Source organism: Rattus norvegicus, chromosome 4 (assembly GCF_036323735.1).
Source record: "Rattus norvegicus strain BN/NHsdMcwi chromosome 4, GRCr8, whole genome shotgun sequence".
Classification (NCBI taxonomy): Eukaryota; Metazoa; Chordata; class Mammalia; order Rodentia; family Muridae; genus Rattus; species Rattus norvegicus.
Window position 1 is genome coordinate 177,272,984 of NC_086022.1, and position 25,605 is coordinate 177,298,588.

General features: G+C 44.1%; 1 protein-coding gene across 10 annotated transcripts in view; it reads right to left on the reverse strand.

Moving 5' to 3' along the window:
• The window catches only part of Abcc9 (ATP binding cassette subfamily C member 9), a 123,990-nt gene that overhangs the window by 10,136 nt on the left and 88,249 nt on the right, over positions 1 to 25,605 (reverse strand). For all 10 annotated transcript variants that reach the window (XM_039107119.2, XM_039107120.2, XM_039107122.2 and 7 more), the window contains 8 exons: positions 21,262 to 21,354; positions 14,622 to 14,724; positions 6,635 to 6,736; positions 5,734 to 5,854; positions 4,099 to 4,229; positions 3,357 to 3,435; positions 1,618 to 1,726; positions 113 to 216 (listed from right to left, as the gene is read on the reverse strand). In XM_039107119.2, the coding sequence (XP_038963047.1) occupies positions 113 to 216; positions 1,618 to 1,726; positions 3,357 to 3,435; positions 4,099 to 4,229; positions 5,734 to 5,854; positions 6,635 to 6,736; positions 14,622 to 14,724; positions 21,262 to 21,354 (842 nt within the window). The remainder of the gene's footprint in view (positions 1 to 112; positions 217 to 1,617; positions 1,727 to 3,356; positions 3,436 to 4,098; positions 4,230 to 5,733; positions 5,855 to 6,634; positions 6,737 to 14,621; positions 14,725 to 21,261; positions 21,355 to 25,605) is intronic.

Below are 25,605 nucleotides of genomic sequence, written 5' to 3' on the forward strand. Positions count from 1 at the left end.
AATAAATTTTAAAATAAGGAAACTGGCACTAGAATCATGCAATTCTAGCAGAGCATGGAGCTAGAGGCCCGTGGAGCGTGTGGTGCTACGGAACCAATAACCTGAGCTGTACCTAGGCCTCCTGGCAGAGATTTGACCATATTCTTCAACTGAGCAATTTCCAGAGCCTCCCAGAGCCTGTCGTCTGTGCACTTGCATTCAGGATCCAAGTTAAATCTGTAAGGGAACACCTCTGTTTATCAGTCGATAGTGAACATAGGACAATATAATCCATACCCAGAACAGGGCTCAGTTCATAGCAAGCACAGAACCTGGATGCAGTCTTGTAGATATCCCCAGAGAATGGATGCTAAACACACAGATCTATATGGGACTGTATAACACACAACACAAGTATTCGGAGTGTATCAGAGATACAAGTGGAAAGAGTACAGCCAAATAACTTGATGCATCTAGAACTTTTTAAAAATGTTTTTATTTTAAAGTAAAATATAATGACATAATGTCTCCCCTTCCTTTTCCTCCCTCAAACCTTCCTAAGTACCCCTTCTGACTCTCAAATTCATGACGTATATTTTTTTATTGTACGCGTGTGAGTGTGTATGTGTGTATGTGTATATGCATATATAGGTATGAATACCATTATATGAATCCAACCTGCTCAGTCCCCATAATGTTACTTGCGTGTGTATGTCTTCAGAGATAGCCACTTCATATTGGATTAAGCAATTGATGTGTTCGTCCCTGGGGAAGACATTTTTCTCACTCTCCCCATTCCTTAGTCACCTATAGTTCTGTGTCTAACGTTGGACCACTAGAACTTTTAATTAAAGAACTCTAACAGATGACCACAGGGGAGGGAAGAGAGAGAGGGGGGGGGGAAGAGGGAGAGAGGGGGTAGGAGGGAAGAAAGGAGGAAGGGAGGGAGGGAGGGAGGGAGGGAGGGAGGGAGGGAGGGAGAAGCAAAAATCAAAACAAACAAAAAAGCCATGCACAGGCATGCACATACACACACAAGCGTACACACACACACACACACACACACACACACACACACTCCCTTCCCCAATGTTCTCGTAGAAAAAAATCTGTGCAGCCTTTGGACTCAAACAATCTATTTCTCAAACAGCAATTCCACCACTTGGAATAAGAACTTGGGAAAGCCACAACAGCTTTGAGTTCCAAAACTATCATTTGTAACATGGGGATAACAATATTCCTGCAAAGCCTTTTCTGAGAATTTAATGAGACAAAGTATTGAAGGAAACTACTGAGACAATAAATATCTCCAGATATTTGTAGTTTTTACTGATTTATGGGAAACCACGAAGCAGGAACAGAGAGCACTTTGTCCGAGTGATTTGACAGGAGAATAAAAGGCAGGGAGGCGGACAGAGAGGGTCCTCGGTGTCTGCTGAGCTCAGGACTGATATAGCAGGGTCTGTGGCGCAGGATACCTCAAAATGTGGCCGCTCACTGTGAGCTTTATAGAACCAAACAGAGAGCTCAGCGCTCATGTCTAGGCTGGCACACCAACGCCAGGGGCTCCCACTCTAGTTGTGGGGCAGCACGCCATATTTGATCCTCTCTAGGAAGTTGCCACACGAATCCACTCACCTGATAGAGCCGCTGAACAGGATTGGGTCCTGGAGAATGATGGACAGTCTAGAGCGGAGCGTGTGCAAGGGCAGCTTGGAAATGTCTATTCCATCAATGACTATCTTTCCTGTTATAGAGAACAGACACCACAGACAGGCAGCAAACTCGTGAGAGACCTTTTCATTCATCAAAGAATTAAAATTGTATCCCTCTCCCACCTTCACCTGGCCATGAGGTCCTGGCCTCTATCCCCAGTCCCACCAACGAATGAATTAATAAAAGATTTGTTTTCCAAGTTCTGGATTGAAATAGAGAATGCAGAGCTTCCCATTTAACATCAGAAACATCTGTTTCTAACAAAACGTACATTTCTGGTGAGATGTTGCTTCCCGATATATTTTATTTCCAGAAGGAATGTTCTGTTATTATTCAGTATTTGGCCATGAAAGCCAAGATCACTGTTCTCCTTTGGGTCCTCTGTCTTCTAGAATGCCTTTACCCTTCTTTCCTGTTTTAATTTGCTTTGTGGGTTTTGTTGGAGTTAGACATTCTGTATGTGTGTGTGTATGTATGTATGTATGTATGTATGTATATATATATATGTATATATGTATATGCTGTTGTTGTTGTTGTTTTTGCTGTCTAGCCCTACCACACACACGAGTTTCCTGAAGACAAACCCTTTGGCCCGTCACCCACAGCTCTAATGAATAGCACAAAGCACCACAAACAGGAAAGCAAATTCTGACACGAGATCTTATCAAGGGTGCCATACCATTGGCCGACTTACAGGACTATGCATCCTTTTTTTTCTTTTAAAGATGTGTCTATTTATTTTATGTATGTGAGTATGCTGTCACTGTCTTCAGACACACCAGAAGAGGGCATCGGACCCCATCACAGATGGACAGATGGTTGTGAGATACCATGTGTTTGCTGAGAATTGAACTCAGCACCTCTGGGAGAACAGCCAGTGCTCTTAACCCCTGAGCCACCTCTCCAGCCTCAGGGACAATGCGTTCTTCATGGCCCCTTTACTTCATGGATTCAGTTCCTCCTCCCTGTTATGCAAAGACAAAGTTCCTTGTGGGCAAGTATGATGATCTCAGAACACTAAAGCCCACTGACTTAGTAAGCAGGGGCTTGTTCAAGAAGAGGCAAGGAAGATGAGCTTAAAGGGTTTCCTTCTGAACAGCCCATCGTCTGTTAGCATGCTAATAGACTCCTGCTACTTAAAAGGCATCAAGATAGTTATGGTTCTCAGGGCTTGTGATCCCCTCTGTAGATGCCTGAGGATCAAGATAATAAAAAAAAAAAATCAAATTCTGTAGTAACCTCAATTTTGTTAAATGTCAGTTGTCTTTGGAGTATGTAACTGCTCAGAGACACAAAGTCTGCTGAAGACATGCATAGAATGAGTGAACCACTAACAAATCTAGAGGTTGATGTTTTACTATGCTACTGAATTTACTACCCCCATTCTGATTGCTATAGTTCAAATATGTGTATATATACATACATATGTGTGTGTGTGTGTGTGTGTGTGTGTGTGTGTGTGTGTGTGTGTGTGCATATAAGCTCAGACTCACACACCAGGGTGCATACGGAAGCTGGAGGACAACCTGTACGAGTCAGTCTGTCCTTCCAGTCTGTAGGTCTGGAGACTGAGTCCAGGTTGCCGGTGTTGATGACAAGGACCTTTACATGCTCAGCCATGAGAGGCCACCTGGGTGGCGAAATTTCAGTTAGTCACTCACCATCAAATATGTCGACCATTCTGAAGAAAGCCAGAGATAGAGAGGACTTCCCACTACCGGTGCGACCACAGATGCCCACCTGAGAAGAACAGCAGAGATGGAGACTCAGGCGAAGGCACGGAAGGGACGGAGGCATGTTTAGCTTTATCGAGGTGTCATGGGAAAAGTTTAGGCCTGCTCAAACGATCGCACTACAAAGCTCTTCTTAGATCTCAAGAATATGACAAAGCAATGTCCCGCTCAACCCCTGACGATTGCATTCTGATTTTTATTTCTGTGTGGCCGTGCTGTTCTCCATCTTCACTTCAGCACCAAGTTATAGCTGGACCTCCATACAATCAGTGATAAGAATGAGCCCATGTTTCCTCACTTAATCCTTCCTTTTAAATATGAATAAAAAAGTCATTTTCAGAGTAGATCTAGAATGAAGGCAAAAGTCACCAAGGAGATGTCTCTCTGCCAGAAATCAGAAATGTTAAACAGTATGCCTGTTTACTTTTGACCTTTGTGATTTTTGACGTGAGGCTAATGAAGGGCAGAATAACTTGGAGGCATGCAGCATCCTGTTGGGATCCTCCCTCTCCCCTTCTCTTTCTTCAGATAATTTTGCCCACAGCCAGTGTGGACTGTAAGCCTGAACACCCTGGACGGGCTCTGACATGGTGATGTCCCATTCATGTGGTGATGGGGGCTCCATCAAAGATCTGTGCAGACAATCAGTCGGATGGTGTGAACCCCGTACCTTCTGCCCAGGCTTGATGTAAGCCTTGACATGTTTCAGAACGGGCTTCAGGTTATTTTCATATCTGACGCATAGATCGTGAATCTTGATCTCACCTTCCTGTGGCCAATGCTCTGGGACTTGAGAAGGATCTTGGAGAAGCAGAAGAGACAAACGGTAGTTCAAAGGGAAATGAAGAAAGGAACACACACACACACTTAAATGCACAAACAATTTCCAGGAGTAATTTTAACTATATATATATATGTATATGTATATATATATGTATATGTATATATATAGTATGTGTGTATGTTTGTATATACATATTTGTATGTATATATATGTGTATATATATATGTATATATATATATGTGTGTGTGTGTGTGTGTGTATATATATAAAATTTTCCATAAACTCATTGTGGTTCTGAATCAAACTATGGTAGTTTTTTTTTCAAACTAAATAACATTCAGGGTAAACAATGTTGATTGAGAATTTTAAAATTTTATGAGTTATTTTCTTTCCTTCAAGGTTGCCTCTGGAAAATTCCATGCAGATATACAATGCACTGTGACCATTCTTCACCCTGACCCACCCTGCCTTAGCTTCCTTCTGCTATTCTTGTGTGCTACAAGTTGAACCTGGGGCTGGGGGATGGGCACTACCGTCATCCCACCTCTTCAGCATCCCAGCATTCAATGCTATTTCACTTCTGAACGGTTTCTATGTAAGCGGATCCTCGAGCAACCGGAGCTTATAAGGTGAACATTTCGGTTATTTGAGGACAGAAGATAGAACTTGGGAGGCAGGCAAGAAGCCTGCACCTGCGGTTCTAAGTGGACAACTGCATGGGGACATAAACGCAAAGCACTCTGGGAACACAGAGGTTGGAGAGCTGGGTCATCCAAAGAGACTTAAAGCAAAAGCAGTTGTTGAGATGAAGCTCAGGAAGTTGATCTCAAATATGTATAGGAGAAGAATAAAGATGAGAGGAAAATGGACCACACTATCCTGTTTAGGGAAGAAGTGTGTGGGTGAGTGAGAAACAGGCCTGGGCAAGTAGTCAAAGCCTCATCTATAACCAGGACCATGTGCTTTTCTATCTAAAGAGCCACTGAACGGCTTAGGCAAAGAAATGAAATTTGATTGAAGTTTCCATCTAATGAAGACCCCACTGTGCCTCCCACCAACTTTCCTGGCAGTTTTACTCTAATAGAATTGAGAATCTTGGTTGCTGCTTTCACGGTTCTTGGCATTTAAATCAGTAAAGCCAGAAGAAAGGGAAGATAATGTAATAAGTACATTTACAATTCTCTCTAAATGGCTTCTAGTAGAGTCTACTTGCGTCCAAGACTAAAATTTTGCTTATCCTCAGCTGCTGACACCACTCAATGTTAATATGAGAGTGGGTGTGGTGTGTGCACCCATACTCCCAGCACTCAGGGGGCCGAGGCAGTTGAATCTGAGTTTAAGGCCAGCCTGGGCTACATAGACAGAACCCCAAACTCAAAAAATATGTAAATAAATGAGAAGGAAGGAAGGAAGGAAGGAAGGAAGGAAGGGGGAGTCAATCAAGAAGAGATGGGTTCACGTGGTATTATAGTAACTAAGCAAAGCAGATGCCAGTGTCAGGAGCAGGCTTGTTCACGGTACCCATGGTGCCTTCATAGTTCTCAGACTCCATAGTTAAGAAACTGTTCACTTTCTTCACTGCGCCCATCTGGACTTCGAGGTCGGCCAAGTTCCTTACAACCCAATTCAGGTAATTGGTTATCTGTATCAGGTGACAAAACGGTCACAGTTAAAGTAAGCAGGCAATTCTCACCACCACTGCATGATTGGAGACAGAAGGACCAGGACAGTGTCTGTCACATGGTCCATAAGTACTGCTGGCTAGCAGTCCCCTGGCAGAGAGAGACAACTGTAGAGAAGGTGTGTGTTCTTCAAAGTCCTCCCGTGTCTCTCCATGAACTGTTCTCCTATTCCCCCACACAGTGGAGAACTCAAATATTCACATGTATGCTAATCTCGTGTCTTTCCATGCTCCTTAGTGCCTCAGTTGGGACATAAACAACACAAGGCAGGGACCCCAAACTACCTCAGGAACAGGATGCCTGTGGGACCTGGGAAGATTTAGAAACTAGCTACACACTCCCAAAGAGAAAAGACACGGATGGAGAGCTCGTTCATCTGCTAAGAGTATATGACACCGAGGACTGGGGTTAGAGCCACTGCACCCGTGTTGCGTGGTTCTCCACTGCCTACTTCCCGAGCTTTAGGGGATCTGACATTCTTTTCTGACCTCTGTGAGCACTGCATCCATGTGTGTACCCATGCACAGGCACACATGGACACACACAAATACACGTAATTACTCCAAGCTGTCCTAAAACATTAGCTTTAGGCTCAAATCTACTACCATGTGCAAAGGCCATCCTGTTATAAATGTCAGATTTCGCTAGTGTCCATGAAAGAGGTTTGATCACTTCTATGGAAAGCCCTCCTGGCATTGCATGGAGTGGGAAGAAAGGTATTTTCATCCATCGATACCCACCGTGAGGGCATACAGAAGGCCCAAGCCCACTAGTCCAGAGTTGGAAGAGCCACTGATGGATGCAATGGAGGCCGTCAGAACAATGCAAGCTCCCAGGTAGTCCTGTAAAGGGGAGGAGCAAGTTAAAAGACCTGAAGAAGATTCCCAAGTCATTAAAACCAAAGATGCCAATCAACGCAGAGGGAGCGAGCGGTCAGTGGGAAGCAAACCATCGCATGAGTTTCTGGTTAGGCTTCACGCAAGTGACTCGTCAGAGGCAGAGGAAGGAAGGCCAGTCACGAGGCTGGAATCAGGAATGGCAGTGTGCTCTCCCAGGGAAGATATGGCTTACCTGAAGAGAAGTTGTGGTGGCTGTCACAACTAAGCTCAGATTTAGAGCCCCCTTCTACATACATGTTTTTTTTTTTTTTAGGCAGATAAGCAACTATTTTATAGCTTAGACTTCACCTATGCCCACGTCAATGTGACTATGGCCCCCCTCCAAAGCCGTGCAGAGATGAGCCTCTGGTGCTTGCTGAAATCTGGAGCTGAGCATTTTGTCACCAGTGTTCATGTCTGGGACACGAGATTCGCAGATCACATAGATGAAGAAATGGGCTACATTTGCTTGTAAGTTACAAATATTAGAGACATGCCTCAGAGCACCAGACTTTTCCCTGACTCAACAATAAACTTGTACAAAACTTAAAAAAAAATTCACGGAGGCCAGCCTTGAAGTCCACTAAAAGACATCTGCTCATCTTCTTCTAATCCCATCCCTCAACTGTGTGATCATGGTTTCTGCTTTGCTGTGACCGCGTTTCACCGACCCTAGAAACAGAGAGACTTCCAGACATGATTATCTCCAGACACAGACAGTTGGTGAACTCTTTCTGCAGCTAGAGAGACGTCCAATCCCTCTAGAAGATTGTCCAAACCCTGGCTTTGCCAGTTAGTAGCGAGCGAGCTCAGATAACTAATTTAGATGCCTTTGGATCTACATTTCTTTGTGAAAAGTAGAAATTATGCCTAAGTCACAGAAACTTTAAAAGGGACGAAGTCATAGCTATGCTTCCCCGTCCTGGGAACTGAGGTTGCTTCTACTTACAGGTAACTTTTCAAATGCTGGAAGCAGCCTTTAAAAACCAGCGTGCATCATAAAGTACTAGAGGTCAGAACAGGCGCCAAGACAAAATTCCACCTCAAATCCCCTAACCGTTAAAAAGGGGTTTTTAAAAAGGAATGATGTAGACTTAACCTATTAAAGCAGTAAACATCATTGAGTAGCAAATTCTTCTGTGGTCTCTGCTTCTGATAGAGTCATTGCTAACAGCACATACCAGCCGGTGAGTGCTTTCTTTTCTCTCCTCTGCTTGAAGTTATGACTGCACAGGTGCAGGGCTCATCTAGTGTACACTCTTCTTCTATTGCTTGTAAGTGCCCAAAAGTCCCCAAGTACTTTGAAACATTTATGGTTACAGATCCCCCTCCCCCAAGCCCTCTATGTTCAGCTCCATAGTTTCACCGTGCTGTGCTATGTTCACAAGTTATGTAAGGGGCTGAGCTGAGAGCACTCACTACTCTTGGAGAGGACCCAAGTTCAATTCCCAGCACCCACATGGTGGCTCCAGGGATCACAGGCCCTCTTCTTGTCTCTATAGGCACCTTCATTCACATGTACATGTATGCACACACACATACATATAATTTTTTTAAGCTTTAAAAATAAAACAGAAGGATTCACAAAGAGTTACAATAAAGTAAGGTGACCTTAAGGTAAAGTTCCAGCAAGATGTACCTGGTGGAATTTAAAGACACCGGGACTCAGTTCCCAGGAAAATTCTGTCGGTCATGCACACTAAGGGCTTGACTTGGGTGATTTAATTTCTAGTCTCTGCCTCCTGACAGCTGGTTCCTTTAAAAAGAAAAGCCTCAGTCAAATGTGTTCAACACTCTTTTGAAAATATATATCAGCCCATAGCTTTCCTTCTATACTAATCAATCCCACTTATATGAATAACAATTACAAGGCCCGGTGGTTTATTGTTTTCTATCACTGTCCTCCGGCTTCTGGCTATTGGCTGCTGATAGCACCCGAGACTCTGTCCCTGCTCTGCCTCTCCTCAGCACCCCTGGCTCCTTCTCGTCAGATGCCACCTTCTGAGAGGGGCCTTCTCTCTTGGGTGCTGACCCCGGCCCCAGGGTTTCTCTCTGTCATAATGTCCTCCTTGGCTTTCTCAAAGATATTTGTTTCCTCAATGCTCATGGCGCCTCTACTCTCAGGGGAAGCTGAGTTCTGGAAGTTGGGGTCTCTGTGACTTCCTGACCCACCACAGGCCAGGAGAATGGTGTCCAATGCATCCAGAAGGTCAGTTGCTCTTTATGGAATAAGGCACAAGGCGAACTCACCCTTCATTTAAAAAAATGCATCCTCTCAATGAAATTATTTTCATCCATAAAGGAGAGATCTGTGACGTCATTTTCTCAGGTAGATGCAAATGTAAAAGTACCCAAGACAGCCTTGGAAAGGCAAACACGTTTTCTCTCATTCGCAGTTCTTAAACTTTATATAGTCACAGAAAATCATGCATATATATATATATATATATATACATATACATGTCTGTATTTTATAGTCAAAGAAAGAAAGTGAGCATACATACACATGCACATGCACATATACACACACACACATATATATATATATACACAGGAATGTACACATGCACATACACATACACATACACAGGCACATACACATACATATACAAGAAAACTTAGAAGATAAATAAAGCAGCATATTTGCTAAAGAATTAGAAACATTCTGGAGCATGTAACTAGAATTTTACTGATCTCCGCAAGAGATGCCTTTTTTTTGTACAGAGTATCTATCAAGATGTCTCTCATGGACTTGCTAAGCTTCTTATACTTCCTTTTGAACACACAAGTGAATTAGAAAGGTGAGAATTAGCAAGTATACAGATGTTCACATCAGCAACCTGCCTTCCATATCCTGTGCTATTAGCATGAACACACGTGAAGGATTCGGGTTTTGTCTTCCTTCCACTTCTTCAAGATATTTGTGAATAGGAAAATAGCTTAAAGGTAATAAATTAAGAAAACAGAAGCAAATGGTTTGAAAATCTACACAGAAGAGCGAAGACACTTAGGGATCGGGAGTAGCACGCCTTCGGCTAAAGTCCAACACATCCTAACAAACCTATTTGGTGACTGACGCCTCTCACAGTGAGACTCTGTTTAGGAAATAAACCTAAGTTCCTGATTACTCATACTCATACTCAAGGGAGAGCTCAACCACACCAAATCATTTGTGCAGCACCAAACTATAATTTGTGTGTGTGTGTGTGTGTGTGTGTGTGTGTGTGATGTTTGGTGTGTATGTGCACATGTTCATGCAGATGTGTGTTGGTGCATGTGCGTATGTGTGTGTCCTTGTGGAAGCCTGAGGCTAACCTCAGGCACTCTTCCTCAGGTTCTGTCCACTTTATGTTTTAAGGCAGTGTATAGAACTCACTGAGTTGGCTAGCCCACCAGCGAGCCCCAGGGGTCTGCCTGTCTCCAGTTCCTCAGCCCTGGGATAGCATGCCTCCCTGCCTGGCTTCTTGTGTTCTGGGGTAGGGGTGGAGGGAGGGACTGAACTAAGCCGTTGTGTTTCTGAGGAAAGCTTCTCAGCTACCCCTGAACTGTGATCTCTACTCCTCATGTAAACCCAATGTTCCTGGAAGGGAAGCCTTGGATTCCTATTGGCCATAGAGAAACCTCTGGTCCAAGTTCAGTGAGCCCAGGATATCTATCCGTACTTGGGGTTATAATGAAAACTAATTCTCTGCAATCAGCAGCAGCCGAAAACTATGGGCTCTGCTTTTCTCCAAGTAGTCCATAGAAATGAGTCTCGTCTCTAGCACTTGGGAACAGGAAAATTATATTAGGGACTCAGGTTACCGTGTGATTGCAGCCCCGTCTACTGCAGAGCTGGGGAGCTCTTGGCCGTCTCACCAAACAGACTGAAGACAGACAAAGCAACTAGTTCCACTTCCGTATGGCGTGCCTACTGACTTTCTGGGTTGTTTGTTTGTGTTGGCTTCTTGGTGTGGGTTTTCTTTTAGCCTTCTACCACACAGCACGGCAAAGCCTTGGAGCCACAGTCTGCATGTAGACAGACTTACACAATGTTTTGAAAATGGATACACCGATGCCAGAGAACTGGAATTGTTTAATACGGAGGGATGAAGAGAGGACGTTAAGTAAGCTGTGTTCAAAGGCCAGGCCCTGGGGACATACACAGAACCCTGGCCACTTTGCTCGGCACCGATAGGAAAACAGTTCTTTCTGCTGCCAAGGCATGCAGGGTGGCCCCAGTCTTGCTGTTAGTCTGCCAGTCAAGTCCCCTCTATCCCTCTGTACACCCCTCGGATGTGTTAAAGCCTTCATTATGTTTTCTCAATCCTAAACGGGTGGGAAATGAATGTGGTAGGCAAGATGAAATTTTCCACACAGAAACCAAGGAAAGACAATAACTTGGATGGTCTTAACTCTTTCTACTTCTTCTCTTTTCATGTGTAGATGTGTCCTGCATGGGGTATGCTCATATTTGCATTTGCGTATATGTGCTTATGTGTGTGGGGGGGGAATGGGCATTTAATGTGGCAGAGTCCCGCTAGCTAACTCATCTAGTCTAATTAGCTTGCCTGGGGGTGCCTTCCCCCTGTGCTGGGATGATAGGTGGCCCCCACTCCTGGGGTTCTAGGATCCAAACTATTCTTCTTAGGCCTGCAGGATGGCACTTCATCTCCTCAGCCTTGGAATTTTCTGAACCCTTATTCAAAATGATTGGGGAAAGAAGCAAGTATCAGGAGTTTACTAGACAAAATTTTAAAGCTGGATGGAGCCCAAGGGATCTTTCTCCCAATTCAACACCCTCCATCCTCTCTGATTTCTCTTCCTTCCTTCTCATGGGGATTTTCTGCCAGCAGCAAGGGGATGGAGTGAGGAGACTCTGAAATCAAGAAGTGTTTAAGAAATGGAGGACACTTGGCCACAGGAAGCTCTGAAGTCAAGCTTTCTTCTTTCTATACTAAGGCTTCCAGCCCTCTTAGAAGTTTCCGGAAAAGCTGCCTGACTAGTTCATGCCCAATGCTCCAGCCCTCCTTCTGCCCTGCTAGTTGTCTGTCTGTCCTGATAACGTGATGAATATTCACTCAGAACAGATTTTCCTGTTAATTTCCTGGATGCTGTGGTTAATTCTAGGGGCACGAAGGGCTGTGTGAACAGTGCAGATAAGATCAATGTAGTTTTATATTTTTTTTTGAGCCAAATAAAGCCTTTCCTTACTTTTTTTTCCACCCTCAGAGGACTTACAAAACAGAGCGCATGTAGTTGTGGGGCTGAGAACAACTTACACTCTCATCTCCATGTCCCTGACTTCAGCATCCATTTCTCTGACAAAACCTACTCGTGCGAGGTGGTGGTTGTGGACACAGTGAGGGCCCATCCATGCGCCCACAGTAATGAAGCCATGTGGGCACAAAAGCTTTTCCCCGCTAGAACTCATTCACTTGATTTACACAGCAACCCACCTGTGACATACGTTCCCGAACTACAGCATTTAGTGTTAAACAGACTCATTTTATTTCAAGTGTGAAGGTGTTTTATCTGCATGTGTGTCTGTGTACCACATCCATGCCTGGTATCTGAGGAGGCCAGGAGAGAGCATCGGACTCCCTAGAACCGGAGTTGCAGGTACTTGTGAGCAGATATGTAAGTGCTGGGAATTGAACCCATGTCTACTAGAAAAGCAGCCAGTGATCTCAACTGGCCTCTGCATTAGATTTTGAGGAATAAGTCTACTCGTGACAGTGGTTTGGTGAATCCCTGAAGCCTTGCGATAGATATACGGAATGCAAAGAGAAGGTGAAATAACACATGATTCATGCAATGTCTTCCAACATGTCAGGACGTTGAGGAATGAAGGACAGAGTCTGTCCTTCCCGTTCAAAATGCAATCTCTTCTTTAGTCTACAAGTAAACTGAATTCTTTTATATTCAGGTAGATTTGATTGCATTTTCTTGTGGGGGTTAAAATACTGGGTCGGACGCAGTCACTTTGAACTTGGCTGCTGCTTCTCTCTAGTTCTCCCTGCCCTTCCCTTTCCTGGCAGTCTCAGGCGCTAATATCTTGGTTTGGCTCTATGAACTGGACATGTGGTTTGCATGAAGATTCTTGTCCTACACTTGTCTGTGAACCTGTCATTGGGAAGTGCTAAGGGCTGCAGCCATAGACATCTCAAATCCAAGGCGAACGGACTTACCCCTAAATGTCACGCCTGATCTCCATGCTGAGAAAGACCAGACTCAAGGGCAACTACTGTCATTGTCACATTACAATTCTGAAAATCCACCCACAGCAATATCCTGTCAGTTCTAGTATTCCTATATAATATCTTTAAAAGAAGAAAGGAAACAGAAGCTTAAAAAACAATAGTGGTCTAGATGGAGTCAGGTAACAATGTTTGGGTTTTGCTTATAGATTTTATACAATAATTCACCTTACTTTCAGAAATCTGTAATTCCTAAGGAACTCTGTCTTGGTTTTTCCAACCTTCACATCTCCCTGAAAGATGGTTTATTTGTTGTTTTTAACATCTAATGCTTCTTTGAAAATTTTGTGTGACATATTTGTGTTCTATTGGTCAATGAGCTCCTATAATCACTAATGCAGTGGTAAAGGATTACCACTGGTGCTGGAAAGTCTTCTCCACTCTTGTCAGCCAGTGAGAAATCACAGTAGCTAAGACATAGGTGGTCTGAGACTGTCCATCTGTATCCATCCATTAAGGCCACTCCTGAACTTGGGAGCCTTCATCCTGACTCCATTAGACTTCCTTTATCCTCTACCTTCTCTGGTTGTTGGGTGTTAAAGGGAAAACTGCATCTGGTTGGGGATTCAAATAATCTACAGCAGGGACTTAGCTTAATTTTTCAACTTGGCAAAACCTTGAGTCACCTGGGAAGAGAGTTCCAGTGAGGGGTTGCCTATCCTGGGTAGTCCTTGGGCATGTCTGTGGCAAAACTGTCTCCATTGAGTTAATTAATGTGGAAAGCCCTATGCCACTGTGGACAGCGCCAACCCCTAGGCAGGTGTCCTGAGTAGAGTAGAGGAAGTAAGCTGCTCACAAGCAAGTGCATGAGCTTATATTGTGTATGTGTCTCTCTGCTCTTGACAGGGGATATGATGTGACTAGCTCTTTAAAGTTCCTGCCTCGACTTCTCACAACGAGGGAGGGTAAGCTGGAATTGTAAGCTGAGATAAGCCCCTTTCTTCCCTCACTTGTGTTTTGACAGGATATCTTATCACAGCAACAAATCAAGCTAGACTAGGATACTAGGGCAATTATGTTGTTTTCATTGTTCTTTTTAGGGACCTGTCCATGTGGTGCATGTTTTTATTCTTATTTTATAAATGAAGAGGAATCTGGCACAGCAAGAAATTAATCTGTACATGAAGTCTATACCATGCCAAAGTCTGTGCGTGTCACACGGGATGGAAGACAGCAATAGACGACTTAGCTGCTGACATTTTATACTAACGTAACCGCCTACTGCCTTAAAACAAAGAAATTCACCATCCCGTACAGGCTTGTCCGGATCAGTGAAGGACATCAGTGTATGTGGTCCCTTTTCAAATTGTCTTTTTAAAAAAAATGGCACTATATAAATATTTGCTATTCCATGAACTTAGGTAATTCAGAGGATATAAGGAACACAGAATTAGTTTTGCCCTGGGTACTATTTTTTCTTGTGATTAGCTACAACATTAAAATAAATTTCATCTGGAGCAAAACCAAACCTGATCTATTTTAAAGTCCAGTCAATGGAGGCCTGGTACTGGCTCTCCGTAGAAGGCTAGTCCCACCAAATGTCTCTACACCAAGCCTCTTGTCTGTTTGGTTTCCATTATGAAATCACACGAGGAACAACATGAACGTACCGTCCTGACCTCCAGCCATCTGTTGGCTGCGGAGAGAAATAAGTAGGCAATGTTGTTTGTGTCTGTCAGCTCCAGCATGCGTTGCTTGAATCTGGTTTCATGCCTGTGCAAAACAAAGACACTGCGATGTTAGTCACCTAGCAGAAGAATCAGTAAAACCAGTCACGGTGAACGACTGAACGGTTTGCAACAGAGAGACACATGGATGGGATGGGTGACAGGTCAGTGGACTCCAGAGTCACTCTGCTGAGTTCTGGATAGAACCAAGAGGGCAAGCGTTTGCTCTGTTTTTACCCTACAACTAGACAAAGAAGCCATGGCTATGACAAATCTTTATTAAAGGTCACTTGGTAGTCCACAGTATTGGAGGATCCATGCAAAGGAGACTTGGCCTATGCCACATGGGCTACGGAAATCACAGTATGTTCTATCTGTGTTTGAGGCATTTATTTAATTTTTCCAAATGACATTGAGCTGGGCTGGATGAGAACCAATGGAGACAGAAAACTATACATTTAAAACAGGTAAATATATCCCTTCAATATTCTTTTTGTTTGGCTTTTTTTTTAAACCAAAAGAAAGAAAATCGGGTGCCAAGGGACAGAAGATTGAGGGATCTCACAGATCTGCTTACAGTGACCCTGTGAACATGAAGGAGATTTACCTTGGGTGATGGGTGAGCTGAATAAAGACAGAGCGTGGGGAGAGGGAAGGGTAAAGTCAGGCTTCTGAGAGCACAGGGAAGATTGTCTGGGAGTAGCATTAGGGGTGAAGCTGGGCTTCTAGGATGAACACTGTGAGCACTGAGAGACCTCAGAAATATCCTCCCTCTTCCAGGGTTGGGCAGGTTTCTCACCCTGATGGTCACAGTGACGGAGTGACTGGTCCGTGGGAAAATCAAGTTCATCCTTGGTGCTCGACATAATCAAATACAATTCTGTGTGGCTTGTTTTAGCGGCAGAACTAGGAGTAGCCTTCATGCAAGCATATATTCTCTATGAGCATGTCCCACCCTATACCTCAAACCCCTTGCCCTACTCACTATCGTGGAAAATAAATGCTGTGCCATACAAAGTTTTTTTTTTTAATTAAGAAGATCCTTAAGTACTTGACCATCGTAGGCGTGATTTCACACATGCACGCTGAAAAGAAATCTCTTCTATGTAACAAAAATATCCCTTATTTTGTAATCGGTTCCCTTAAATAATAGACAAAGACAGAGCTGGAAATGGCTGGTTTGAAAGCTGGCTGCATACCCAGCTGAGTTAACTGCTTCCCTCTCTGTGGCCATGGCCACTCTGACACAGGCCACCAAAAGGTCATTTTTTTTTAAAGGAATTACTGACCTGGTGAGTCCCCCACTCCTTTAAAATCTTCCAGTAAAATTGCAAAACTTCTAAATAACTCATCACTTGTATCAAAGCAGGAAGAAGTCCTGGGTGGGGTGCTTTTGGCCCAGGATCAGAGTCCATACAGGCCAATATAAAGCAGATACTTGGTATCTCTCCAATCAATCTGATCATTGTGGCATGCCGAGCCAGAGAAACAATTTGGTGAGACAGCAGTGTCTGATCTACAGTGATCAGAGAGCTCAGCACTGAGAGCCAAACCATTACTTCGACTTGAGTTATGCAGCCTTGAACTAAATGCCACGTCCAGGGGGACCTGTGTCAAGGAATGGCAGGGGACTGAACAGCCCGAGGGGTGTGTCTGCCTCCACGTGACCTCAGGAGGGGTGACTACAGTGAGGAGCTGGAGGGTAGAATGGCCTCTGAAGTCTTAGGATCCACAGCCATCATGAGGACGAACTGTGATGGCCTTTGAAAGGCTGACATTTCCATGTTTGCGGGATGTGCCAGGTAGACTGGTTTGCAAGAGGAATGTCAGCCATGTTTGCATCTAAGCATCCCTTCTCCACAGCAGGGAAGACATTGTGCTAGACTCTGGAGAAACGCAATGAACAAGATGTGTCTTTCTCGGAGTGGGAGAGACTGTGCTAGCTAGTGAGTCTGAGGTAGCCCAGGACCTTCCTTCCATGAGCCTGAGAGCCTAAACGGGATGTTTATATTGGAGGGCCTGAATAGAGAACCAGGTCAAGAGGGTGGGGAGAGGGGAAGGGCTAGCCCAGGCTTCCTGGAGCACAGGGGAAATGGTCTGGGAATAGGTTTTGTTTTCACTGGAGGAGGGTGCAGGTTCCTGGGCTGAACAGGCATTGTAGGTGCCATGAGAGGAAACAGAAGTGAGAAGACCCAGGGTTTTTCTGGACAGGTTTTTCCTCACCACCCTGGACAAATGCACCCAGTTGGTCAGAACTTGTGGTCCCGACAGTGTGCTGTCTGGGAAGGGCTTTCCGCTGCCGTGGTTGTGGAGGTCCTTTTCTATCACTCCACGTTTGCAGGGAACTGGCAACCGGCTGGAGCAGAGGGAGGAGGGCTGAAGGCGCAGGCAGCATTCCTCTGCTTCTCTTTGGCAAGAGCCCGTCTGTTTTCCTAATGGAAACTTTGACACACTCAGCCTGTATCTTTTCATCCACATCCAGTTCATCCTCTGAACATTCTTAGACCCTTATTCTGTCACACACACACACACACACACACACACACACACACACACACACAAATAAAGCAGCGGCAAAGGTCACTGACAGCGTAGTCTTCTTTAGCTGTGACACTGTCCTTGTAAATGACTGCAGGTTTCCTGCGATGTGTGAGTGTGCCCCGAACATTGGTGCAAAGGGAACATAAGATATGGTCAGTAAAGCAGGGCTTTCTGAAGGAGCTGGCCCAGGGGACACTGGCTGAACACAGGAAAGAACAGATATGGGGAAGAATGTGCGTAATTCTTTTCAAGTATTCTATGATTTATTTTCATTTTAATTCTGTGTATGTGGGTATTTAGGGGTGCATGAGTACAGTTGCCTGTGGATAACAGAAGAAAATTTTGGATAAGCCGCTGTGAGCCATCAGATAGGGGTGCTAGAAATCAAATTCAGATCCTCTGTGCGAGCAGTGATGTATCTTAACCACTGAACATCTCACCAGCCCTAAGAACATGCTTCGTTCTTGATCATGAAGACCAACCCCAACAATCCTAGAAACTTGTCCACAGCAGTTAAGCCATTGCTATCTTTTAAAAAATACTTACTATCACTGGGAAATGCTATTGTTTATAATATTTAATAGGCAAGATCCTTTTAGAGGGAAGTTACAGAATCCTTGTTGTGCACAACTGTTATTCAAGCACAAAAAGGCAAAGGTGTAATATTTTGTTATTTTCACAGCTATCTAAAGTTTTTCTTAATGTACAATTCATTAAATTTTTACTCATGTGTGCAGGAGGAAAATCAAGAATTTGGACCTTCGAAAGAAGCTGGGAAGACCAGCAGCTGCAACTGACCTGGACTCTGAGATCCCTCAGACACTGAACCACCAACTAGGTAGCATATCCAGCTGATATGAGGCCCCTGACACATATACAGCAGAGGACTGCCGGGTCTGGCCTCAGTGAGAGAAGATGCACCTAACTCTTGAGAGACTTGAGTCCCCAGGCAGTGGTGAGACCTGGTGGGGTGGGATAAGAGGGTGGGGACATTCTCTTTGAGAGGGAGGTGGGGAGGGTAGAGGACGGGGAGCGATCACGGGGCAGACCAGGAGGGGGATGAAGTTTGGATGTAAAAAAGGATTAAAGAACAAAAATAAATTAATCTAAAAAAAGAAAGTAACAATTAAAAAGAAGAATCTGGACCTTGCCCTGGTCTATTTCCTCCTTTTTGTTTTTCGAAACCTTTCTCAAATTCTTTAAGATGCTCTCCCTGACTCCTTTCCTTGGCAGTTTTGGATAAACCATGTTGTTCTGCAGGGAGAAAGTGAAGGTTCTGGTGTGTGGAAGTCCTGCTGTCCATCACCAGCATCCTGGCCCTCCCCCAATACCCTCTATGTTTTCTAGAGACACATATTACAAAATCCCCTTCAAGAGAAGCTGCCTCTCCGACCAGCCACATCCCTGTCAACCTGCTACTGAAACCTGTTCCATTAGTGCCCATCCCGCCTGTATCTCACACCTTCCCATCAGCCATTAAACTCCTCTAGCTCATTACTCTCTTTAAAAAAGATGCCCCCCAAACACCCCCGGGACAGAAATCTTTTAATTCTTCCTATGACAGCACTTCTAGTTAGCCCGCCAGCTTCTGACTTCTGATTTCACTACTCCTTAACCATTCTGTGACTGTTAAGGTCATCTCAAAGCATTGTGGTGTCCATACCCAGAGGACATCTTTAACTTCTTTTATTTTTTTCTGTTTTTTTTTTTTTTTTTTGGTTCTTTTTTTCGGAGCTGGGGACCGAACCCAGGGCCTTGCGCTTCCTAGGTAAGCGCTCTACCACTGAGCTAAATCCCCAGCCCCTTTTTTTCTGTTTTTACTGCTGTTGTCCATGCAAAGTTTTTAACATGTCCCTCTGTGTAACTACTGTGACACCTCTATCCTTGTCCAAGTGGTACGATGCCATTCTGATACTTGCCTTGACTCTTATGAAATTCTCAGGAGACTGAACCAAGTCTCCCCACTACCCTAAGCTTTTGCCTCCTGAGGTGGTGTGGTTTCTCAACTGCTATGAATTCCTCTCCACTGGTAGGAAGACAAGGTCTTCCCTGAGAAGTGCGCTGGTCTTTTTTCTTCACTGGAGTCTTGGGAAGAGGAGGACCAGTCTGAATCAAGGTCCTTCATAAGGAGGCTTCCTGTAAGGCTGTGGCTCAAACACAGTCTCCTGGCAACTTTCTACATTTAGCCTCAGTCATCCCGCCTTATCATTGATGAGTCAATTGTTCTAATTAACACAACTGTGATTGTGTAGGTTTCCTGGTGAGAATTCTTCAGTGAAGCCACAACACAGAAAGAACAAAATCCAAGTCCCACACAGAGGCACTCACTCCTTCCCTGTTAGCACCAACCTCCATGTGCTCAAGCTTCACTCTGATGACCTCCATCTTGGGCTCATTTAATCCTGGATTCGATTTATACATAAGATATAAACCTTCATGCTTTTCCCTCTGAACCCGCTGTCCCCTTTACCTCCCAGCCCAACTGGCCTTCATTCAAAGGCCCACCGTCCAACAAGTATCTCCATCTACTTTAGAAACAAGGGCCACCCGACCCTCTGACACAGCTGTCCACGTGGTAGGCCACCATAATTCTCACTCCGCTGTCATCTTTATCCCTTAAATCCTCTCTCCAATGTGGTGACTCCCTCAGGACAGAGTCAACACTTGTTCCCTAAGCAAATATCATAAGCATTTCCCAAGTCAGGGCAAACCAACAGTGAGAACAGAACCCTGCTCTTCCAGAACTTGTATTCTAGTAGGAAAAGATTAAGTAATTAGCATACAAACATCTTAAATAAAACAGATAATGAAAACACACCCACATAAATACTCATAAGGGAAATAAAATAAGATCACGTACTGGCTAAAGTAAAGACTCTGAATTGCAATTGGGATGGAAATAAACGGCCATGTTTATTCAATCTTTATCTACAAGAATAGTACTTAGTTGTGTTATTATGTACTATACTATGATATATAATAAATATAATTATATTTAATAATTATATGATCATGATATGATTATATAATATGTAGTATATAAGTATTTCTTATATAGACTAAGTGGAAAAGACTAACTTGGTTGCAACAGCAATCCATCTTCAATATGCTATAATTACTAGTGGTCCCTGCTGAGTACTATTAGACTATAAATTTATGCCAATAGCTCTATGTTCAATAACAATAATTGATGTTGAAATTCTCAGTAAGAGGCTTTAAACTCCATGTGGAGAAAGCATGCTAGGATGTAAGGTACGAGTTGGGTAAGTGAAACTCATAGATTTAGGTAGAAATCCCACCATACATAAGGTTTTCAAAATTGCTCCTTAATGTTCTACTCTGTGACCCAATCCCATTATTCTTAAGATAAACTCAGGTTGGACAAATCTCAGATTGAAGTCAATACCCATCTCTAATGGAGTGGAAAGAGGATCCAATTGAAGAAAATGGCCGGGATGCCACTTTCATGATGTAATCTGAATAGGAAGTGGAGTTAGCTCTATGGAAGCTTAGCTATGACTGCTCACAAACATAGAGAAACACGGATTGTTTCTTTCTTTCTTTTCCTTTCTTTTGTTGTATTTTTGAGATAGGCTGTCATATACTTCAGGCTGGACTTGAACTTGTTCTGTAGCCCGGGCTGTCCTTGAACTCTTGGTACTCCCGTCAACACCACAAAAACCACAATCACCAAGTGCTAGGACTGAAGATGTGTACCACCATGCCTGGCTGGGTTCTTTTCTAAAATAACTTTACTGTGATGATATTCTTTTGATTAGTATCTTTATTACTACCACTCTCTGTAGATTTGTTTTAAGTATTTTATTGGGAGCTTCCACAAATTCCTTTCCACTGTGTCAATTCATTCTATCCTCTTGCACTTTCAGATGGGTAACTCTAATCAACTATGTTCACGTTTATTCCTGTTCTGTAGGTCACTGTGAGAAACATGGTATTTCCAATAATAGTTAACTATTATTTGTTGATAGACGTTTATGGATGGATTTGCCCCTCGCCAGAAGTCTGAAGATGTGTTACTCACCTGAAGGCCCGGATAGTGGTAAGCCCTTCAGCTGTTTCTGAGAAGTGACAAAGCAGGGGGAGCTGGGTGCTGTCATCGAGTTCCTGGAGATCCCTAGAACAAAGACGATGGTATTTGTCACCTGCTTCCAGGTTCTGAGACCATTGAACTTGCAGGGTTCTCAGACCCCAGTGTTTGCTCTTGCCATCCAGTCATCTGACCTCCACCTCTTACTTATTTCCCATAAGTTCTCATGCTTAAAATCTTGAACCATCCCTGATCTCGGCTGTACTACAGATCAATAGTAATAAAAACCACATGGTATTGGCATAAAGACAGAGAGGTTGACCAATAGCGCCAAACTGAAGACTCAGAAGTAAACCCACACACCTATGGACACTTGATTTTTGGCAAAACTGTACAATGGGGAAAGAAAGCTTCTTCAACACATGGTGTTGGTCTAACTGGATGTTTGCATGTAAGAAGAATTCAAATAGATCCATGTCTATCACCCTGAATGAAACTCAAGTCCAAGTGAATGAAAGACCTGAACCTAAAACCAGGTGCACTGCATCTGATAGAAGAGAAAGTGGGAAATAACCTTGAGTGCATTGGCATGGGAGACAAAACACCAACAGCCCAGGTGCTAAAATCAACAATCAGTAAATGGGACTTCAATGAACTCAACAGCTTTTGTAAATCAGAGGGCTCCATCAATAAGAAAAAAGTGGCAGCTACAGAAAGATCTTCAGTAACCTTACATATGGCAGAGGGCTGATATCCAAAATATGTAAAGAACTCAAGAAATTAGAAAGACATCAGTAAATCAAATTCCAAAATGGAGTACAAAGCCAAATAGAGAATTCTCATTAGAGGACTCTCTAATGGCCAAAAAGCACTTAAAGAAAGGTTCAACATCCTCAGTCATCAGGGGAATGACTCAGATTCCTTCAGAATGGCTAACATCAAAAAACTCAGGGGACAGCACATGCTGGTGAGGATGTGGAGAAGGGGGAACACTGCTTCATTGCTGGTGGGAGTGAAAACGTGTACAACCATTTTGGAAATCAACTTGGCAGTTTTTCACAAAATTCTACCTCAAGTCCCAGCTATACCTCTCCTAGGAATATATCCAAAAGGTTCTCCACAATATCACAAAGAGACTCGCTCAACTATGTTCATAGCAGCTTTGTTGGTAATGGCCAGGAACTGGAAACAACCTAGATGTCCCTCAACTGAAGAATGGGTAAAGAAAATGTGGTTCATTTACACAGTGGAGTATCACTCAGCTATTAAAAACAAGGACATCATGAAATTTGCAGGCAAATGGATGGAATAAGAAAATATCATCCTGAGTGAGGTAACCAGACCCAGAAAGATAAACATGGTATATACTCACTAGTAACTGGGTATTAGCAACAAAGTACAGGATAACCCACAGACCGAAAGAAGTGAAGTAACAAGGAGGGAACCAAGGGAAAATATTTAAATTTCACTAAGAAAGGGAAGTAAAATGGACATCAGTGGTAGAGGGGTGGAGGGAACTGGAGGGTGGGGGTCTGGGGGGGGTAAGAGAGGGATCAAATGTGGGGAGGATTGAGAGAGAGAACCAGGAGAGAGAAATGGAATGGGTGTTGAGGGATCTCTGGGAAGAGCTGAAAACCCAGGGCCATGGAGACTCCCAGGAATCTATGAGGATGACCATAGATAAGACTCCTAGCATCTTCCAATGGAGGGATGGGGTCACCAAGCCAGCCAAAAAATCCTTTGACTCACAATATTTCCTGCCTATAAGATATGCGGGGATAAAGAAGGAACAGAAGTTGAATGAATGGCCAACGAATGGCTGGCCTACCTTGAGACCCATGCCGTGAGAGAGAGAGAGCGAGCCAACCTCTAACACTATTAATGATCCTCTGTTATGCTTGCAGACAGGAGCCTAGCGTAGCTGTCGTTTGAGAGGCTCCACCCAGCAGCTGAGGGAAACTGATGCAGAGACCCACAGCCCAACACTAGGCAGAACTCCAGGAACTTTGGAATAATGGGGGAGGGAAAATTGATGGGGCCAGAGAGGACAAGGACAGCACAGAAAACCTACAGATTGAACTGACCTGGGCCCATAGAGGCTCAGAGAGACTGAGCCACCAACCAGAGAACATGCATGGGGACAGACCTAGTCCCCCTACACCTATGTAACAGAGCGCGAAGGCCCATCTTGATCAGCTGTGCAGTCCCACAAACAAGCATGGAGTCTTTTCGTTCTGAGTTTCTGAGATGGACTTGGCCCACTTCACAAAGGGCAGATGTGGGGAGGAGACCCAGAGGAAGGTGGTGAGCACAGTGAAGGCATTCGAGGAGCTTCCTGGTTTTAACCTTTAAACATAAACAGGTGGCTATTGGCACAGCTGACAGCAACAACAGATGGCCGCTCACTGAGGTCAGGGCTGAAGAAAACGTCACGGAGGAGTCTCTCTGTTTATGGAACTGTCGTGTGTGAGCCCAGAAGATGATGGAACTGTCCGATCTGCATCTTGTAGGAAGGAAGCTAAACACCCATTAGACCTGAGACTTCCACACTCAAAAGGTCACATTGCTGCGTGCCAGGAGCTCCTCCACTTTAATTCTCCTCAAGATATAAAAGAACGTCTGTTCAGCGGCAGGAGTAAAATCCTCGTGCCTGTATGATTTCTCGTCCCTGGGTTGCCCTGCGGACTCTCAGATGAGAATGTGTAGACTGGATGGCTCTTAGGTCTCTTATCAACCCTGACTCCTTTAAAATTAACCATTGTCATGTAACAGTTGGCTCTTGTTTTAAAAATTCTATTTTGTGCCCCTTGCTCTTCTGTAGTATTAAAAATAGAAACTCTTTATATAACATTTTTAAAAGACCATAATCTCTACTGCAGTGACTACTCCGTGTGGACCAATGACTCAGACGGTGTTTCAGGAGCAAAGCTCGAAGTTCACATTTGTGGTGGGTTAGAAATCATTGCCAAACTCTTGCCACCCAGTTTCTCTCAGTAATGGCAAAAAGAGATTCACATGAGCTTGTGGGCACAGTAAGATACAAAAGCTTGGTGTAAGTGTTGAGAGGCAACGATTGGTGACAAGTCAGCCAGAGGTCACCAAGAGAGTCAGAACCTCTTTGCCTTGCCACACAGAATATTGGCACGAACATCAGAGGAAATGAAAGTGTAAATCTGACTGCTGTCCTTCTTCCTAGTCTGGAAGGGAGGAAGGAAGGAAGGAAGGAAGGAAGGAAGGAAGGAAGGAAGGAAGGAAGTAGGGAGGAAGGAAGGAAGCAGTGAGGAAGGAAGCAGGGAGGAAGGAAGGAAGCACAGGGAAGAAGGAAGGAAGCAGGGAGGAAGGAAGGGAGGAGGGAGGGAGGAGGAAAGGAAGGGAGAGTGGAAGTAGGAAGGAAGGAAGCAGGGAGAAAAGAAGGAAGGAAGGACGAAAGGAAGGAAGGGAGGGAGGAAGGAAGGAAGTAGGGAGGAAGGAAGGGAGGAAGCAGGGAGGAAGGAAAGAAAGGAAGGAGGAAGGGAGGAGGAAAGGAAGGAAGCACAGGGAGGGAGGAAGTAGGAAGGAAGGAAGCAGGGAGGAAGGAAGGAAGCACAGAGAACAAGGAAGGAAGGAAGCAGGGAGGAAGGAAAGAAAGGAAGGAAGAAAGAAAGGAAGGAGAAAGGGAGGAAGGGAAGGAAGATGGCCAGATTCTGAGGAAGAAAAAAAGATCATTCAAATATAACCCACATCTCCAGTGTGGGAAGGACTAACAGCCCTGGGAGGAGATATAATATGAAGTAAGGTGAAGTTCTGTATGTCCCAACGACCTCGCTAGCACCCTTCCCCTTTCTTCTCCCTCCCCCTGTGTAACCTTCATCTTCTCTCTCACTCCTGTCCTGTGAAATACGCTCAGTGTGCTAGGCAAACACACCAGCCTTTCATTGCAGCCTAATGTGAGTGTTAGGATTACCTTTCATATGGCTTTATCTTAGTAACAGATGGGTTTAATCGAGCACAGGTTATACCAGCCACAACATGGCAACACGGCTATCAGCAGCAAGTGTTTGTTGAGTACTGCCACAGAGGCCCCACAGTACCACAGCTCACCCATCCTGTTCTTCAGGAAAGCGCCGAATGTAAACTTCCAAGTTTACAAACGGGGATGCTGTATTGACCACTAATCATTTAAATTCTTGGGGAACAAGTACTATATCAACAGAAAATCTGAAATTAATGAGGACCCTTTATTTATTTGACTGTAATATCAGGCACAAGGAAAATTCTGCGAATCCAATGTCTCCAGTCTCTTAAAGGGATGCCGTGCCTCTCAGACACTCACAATTATCCAACTACATAGTCATGAAT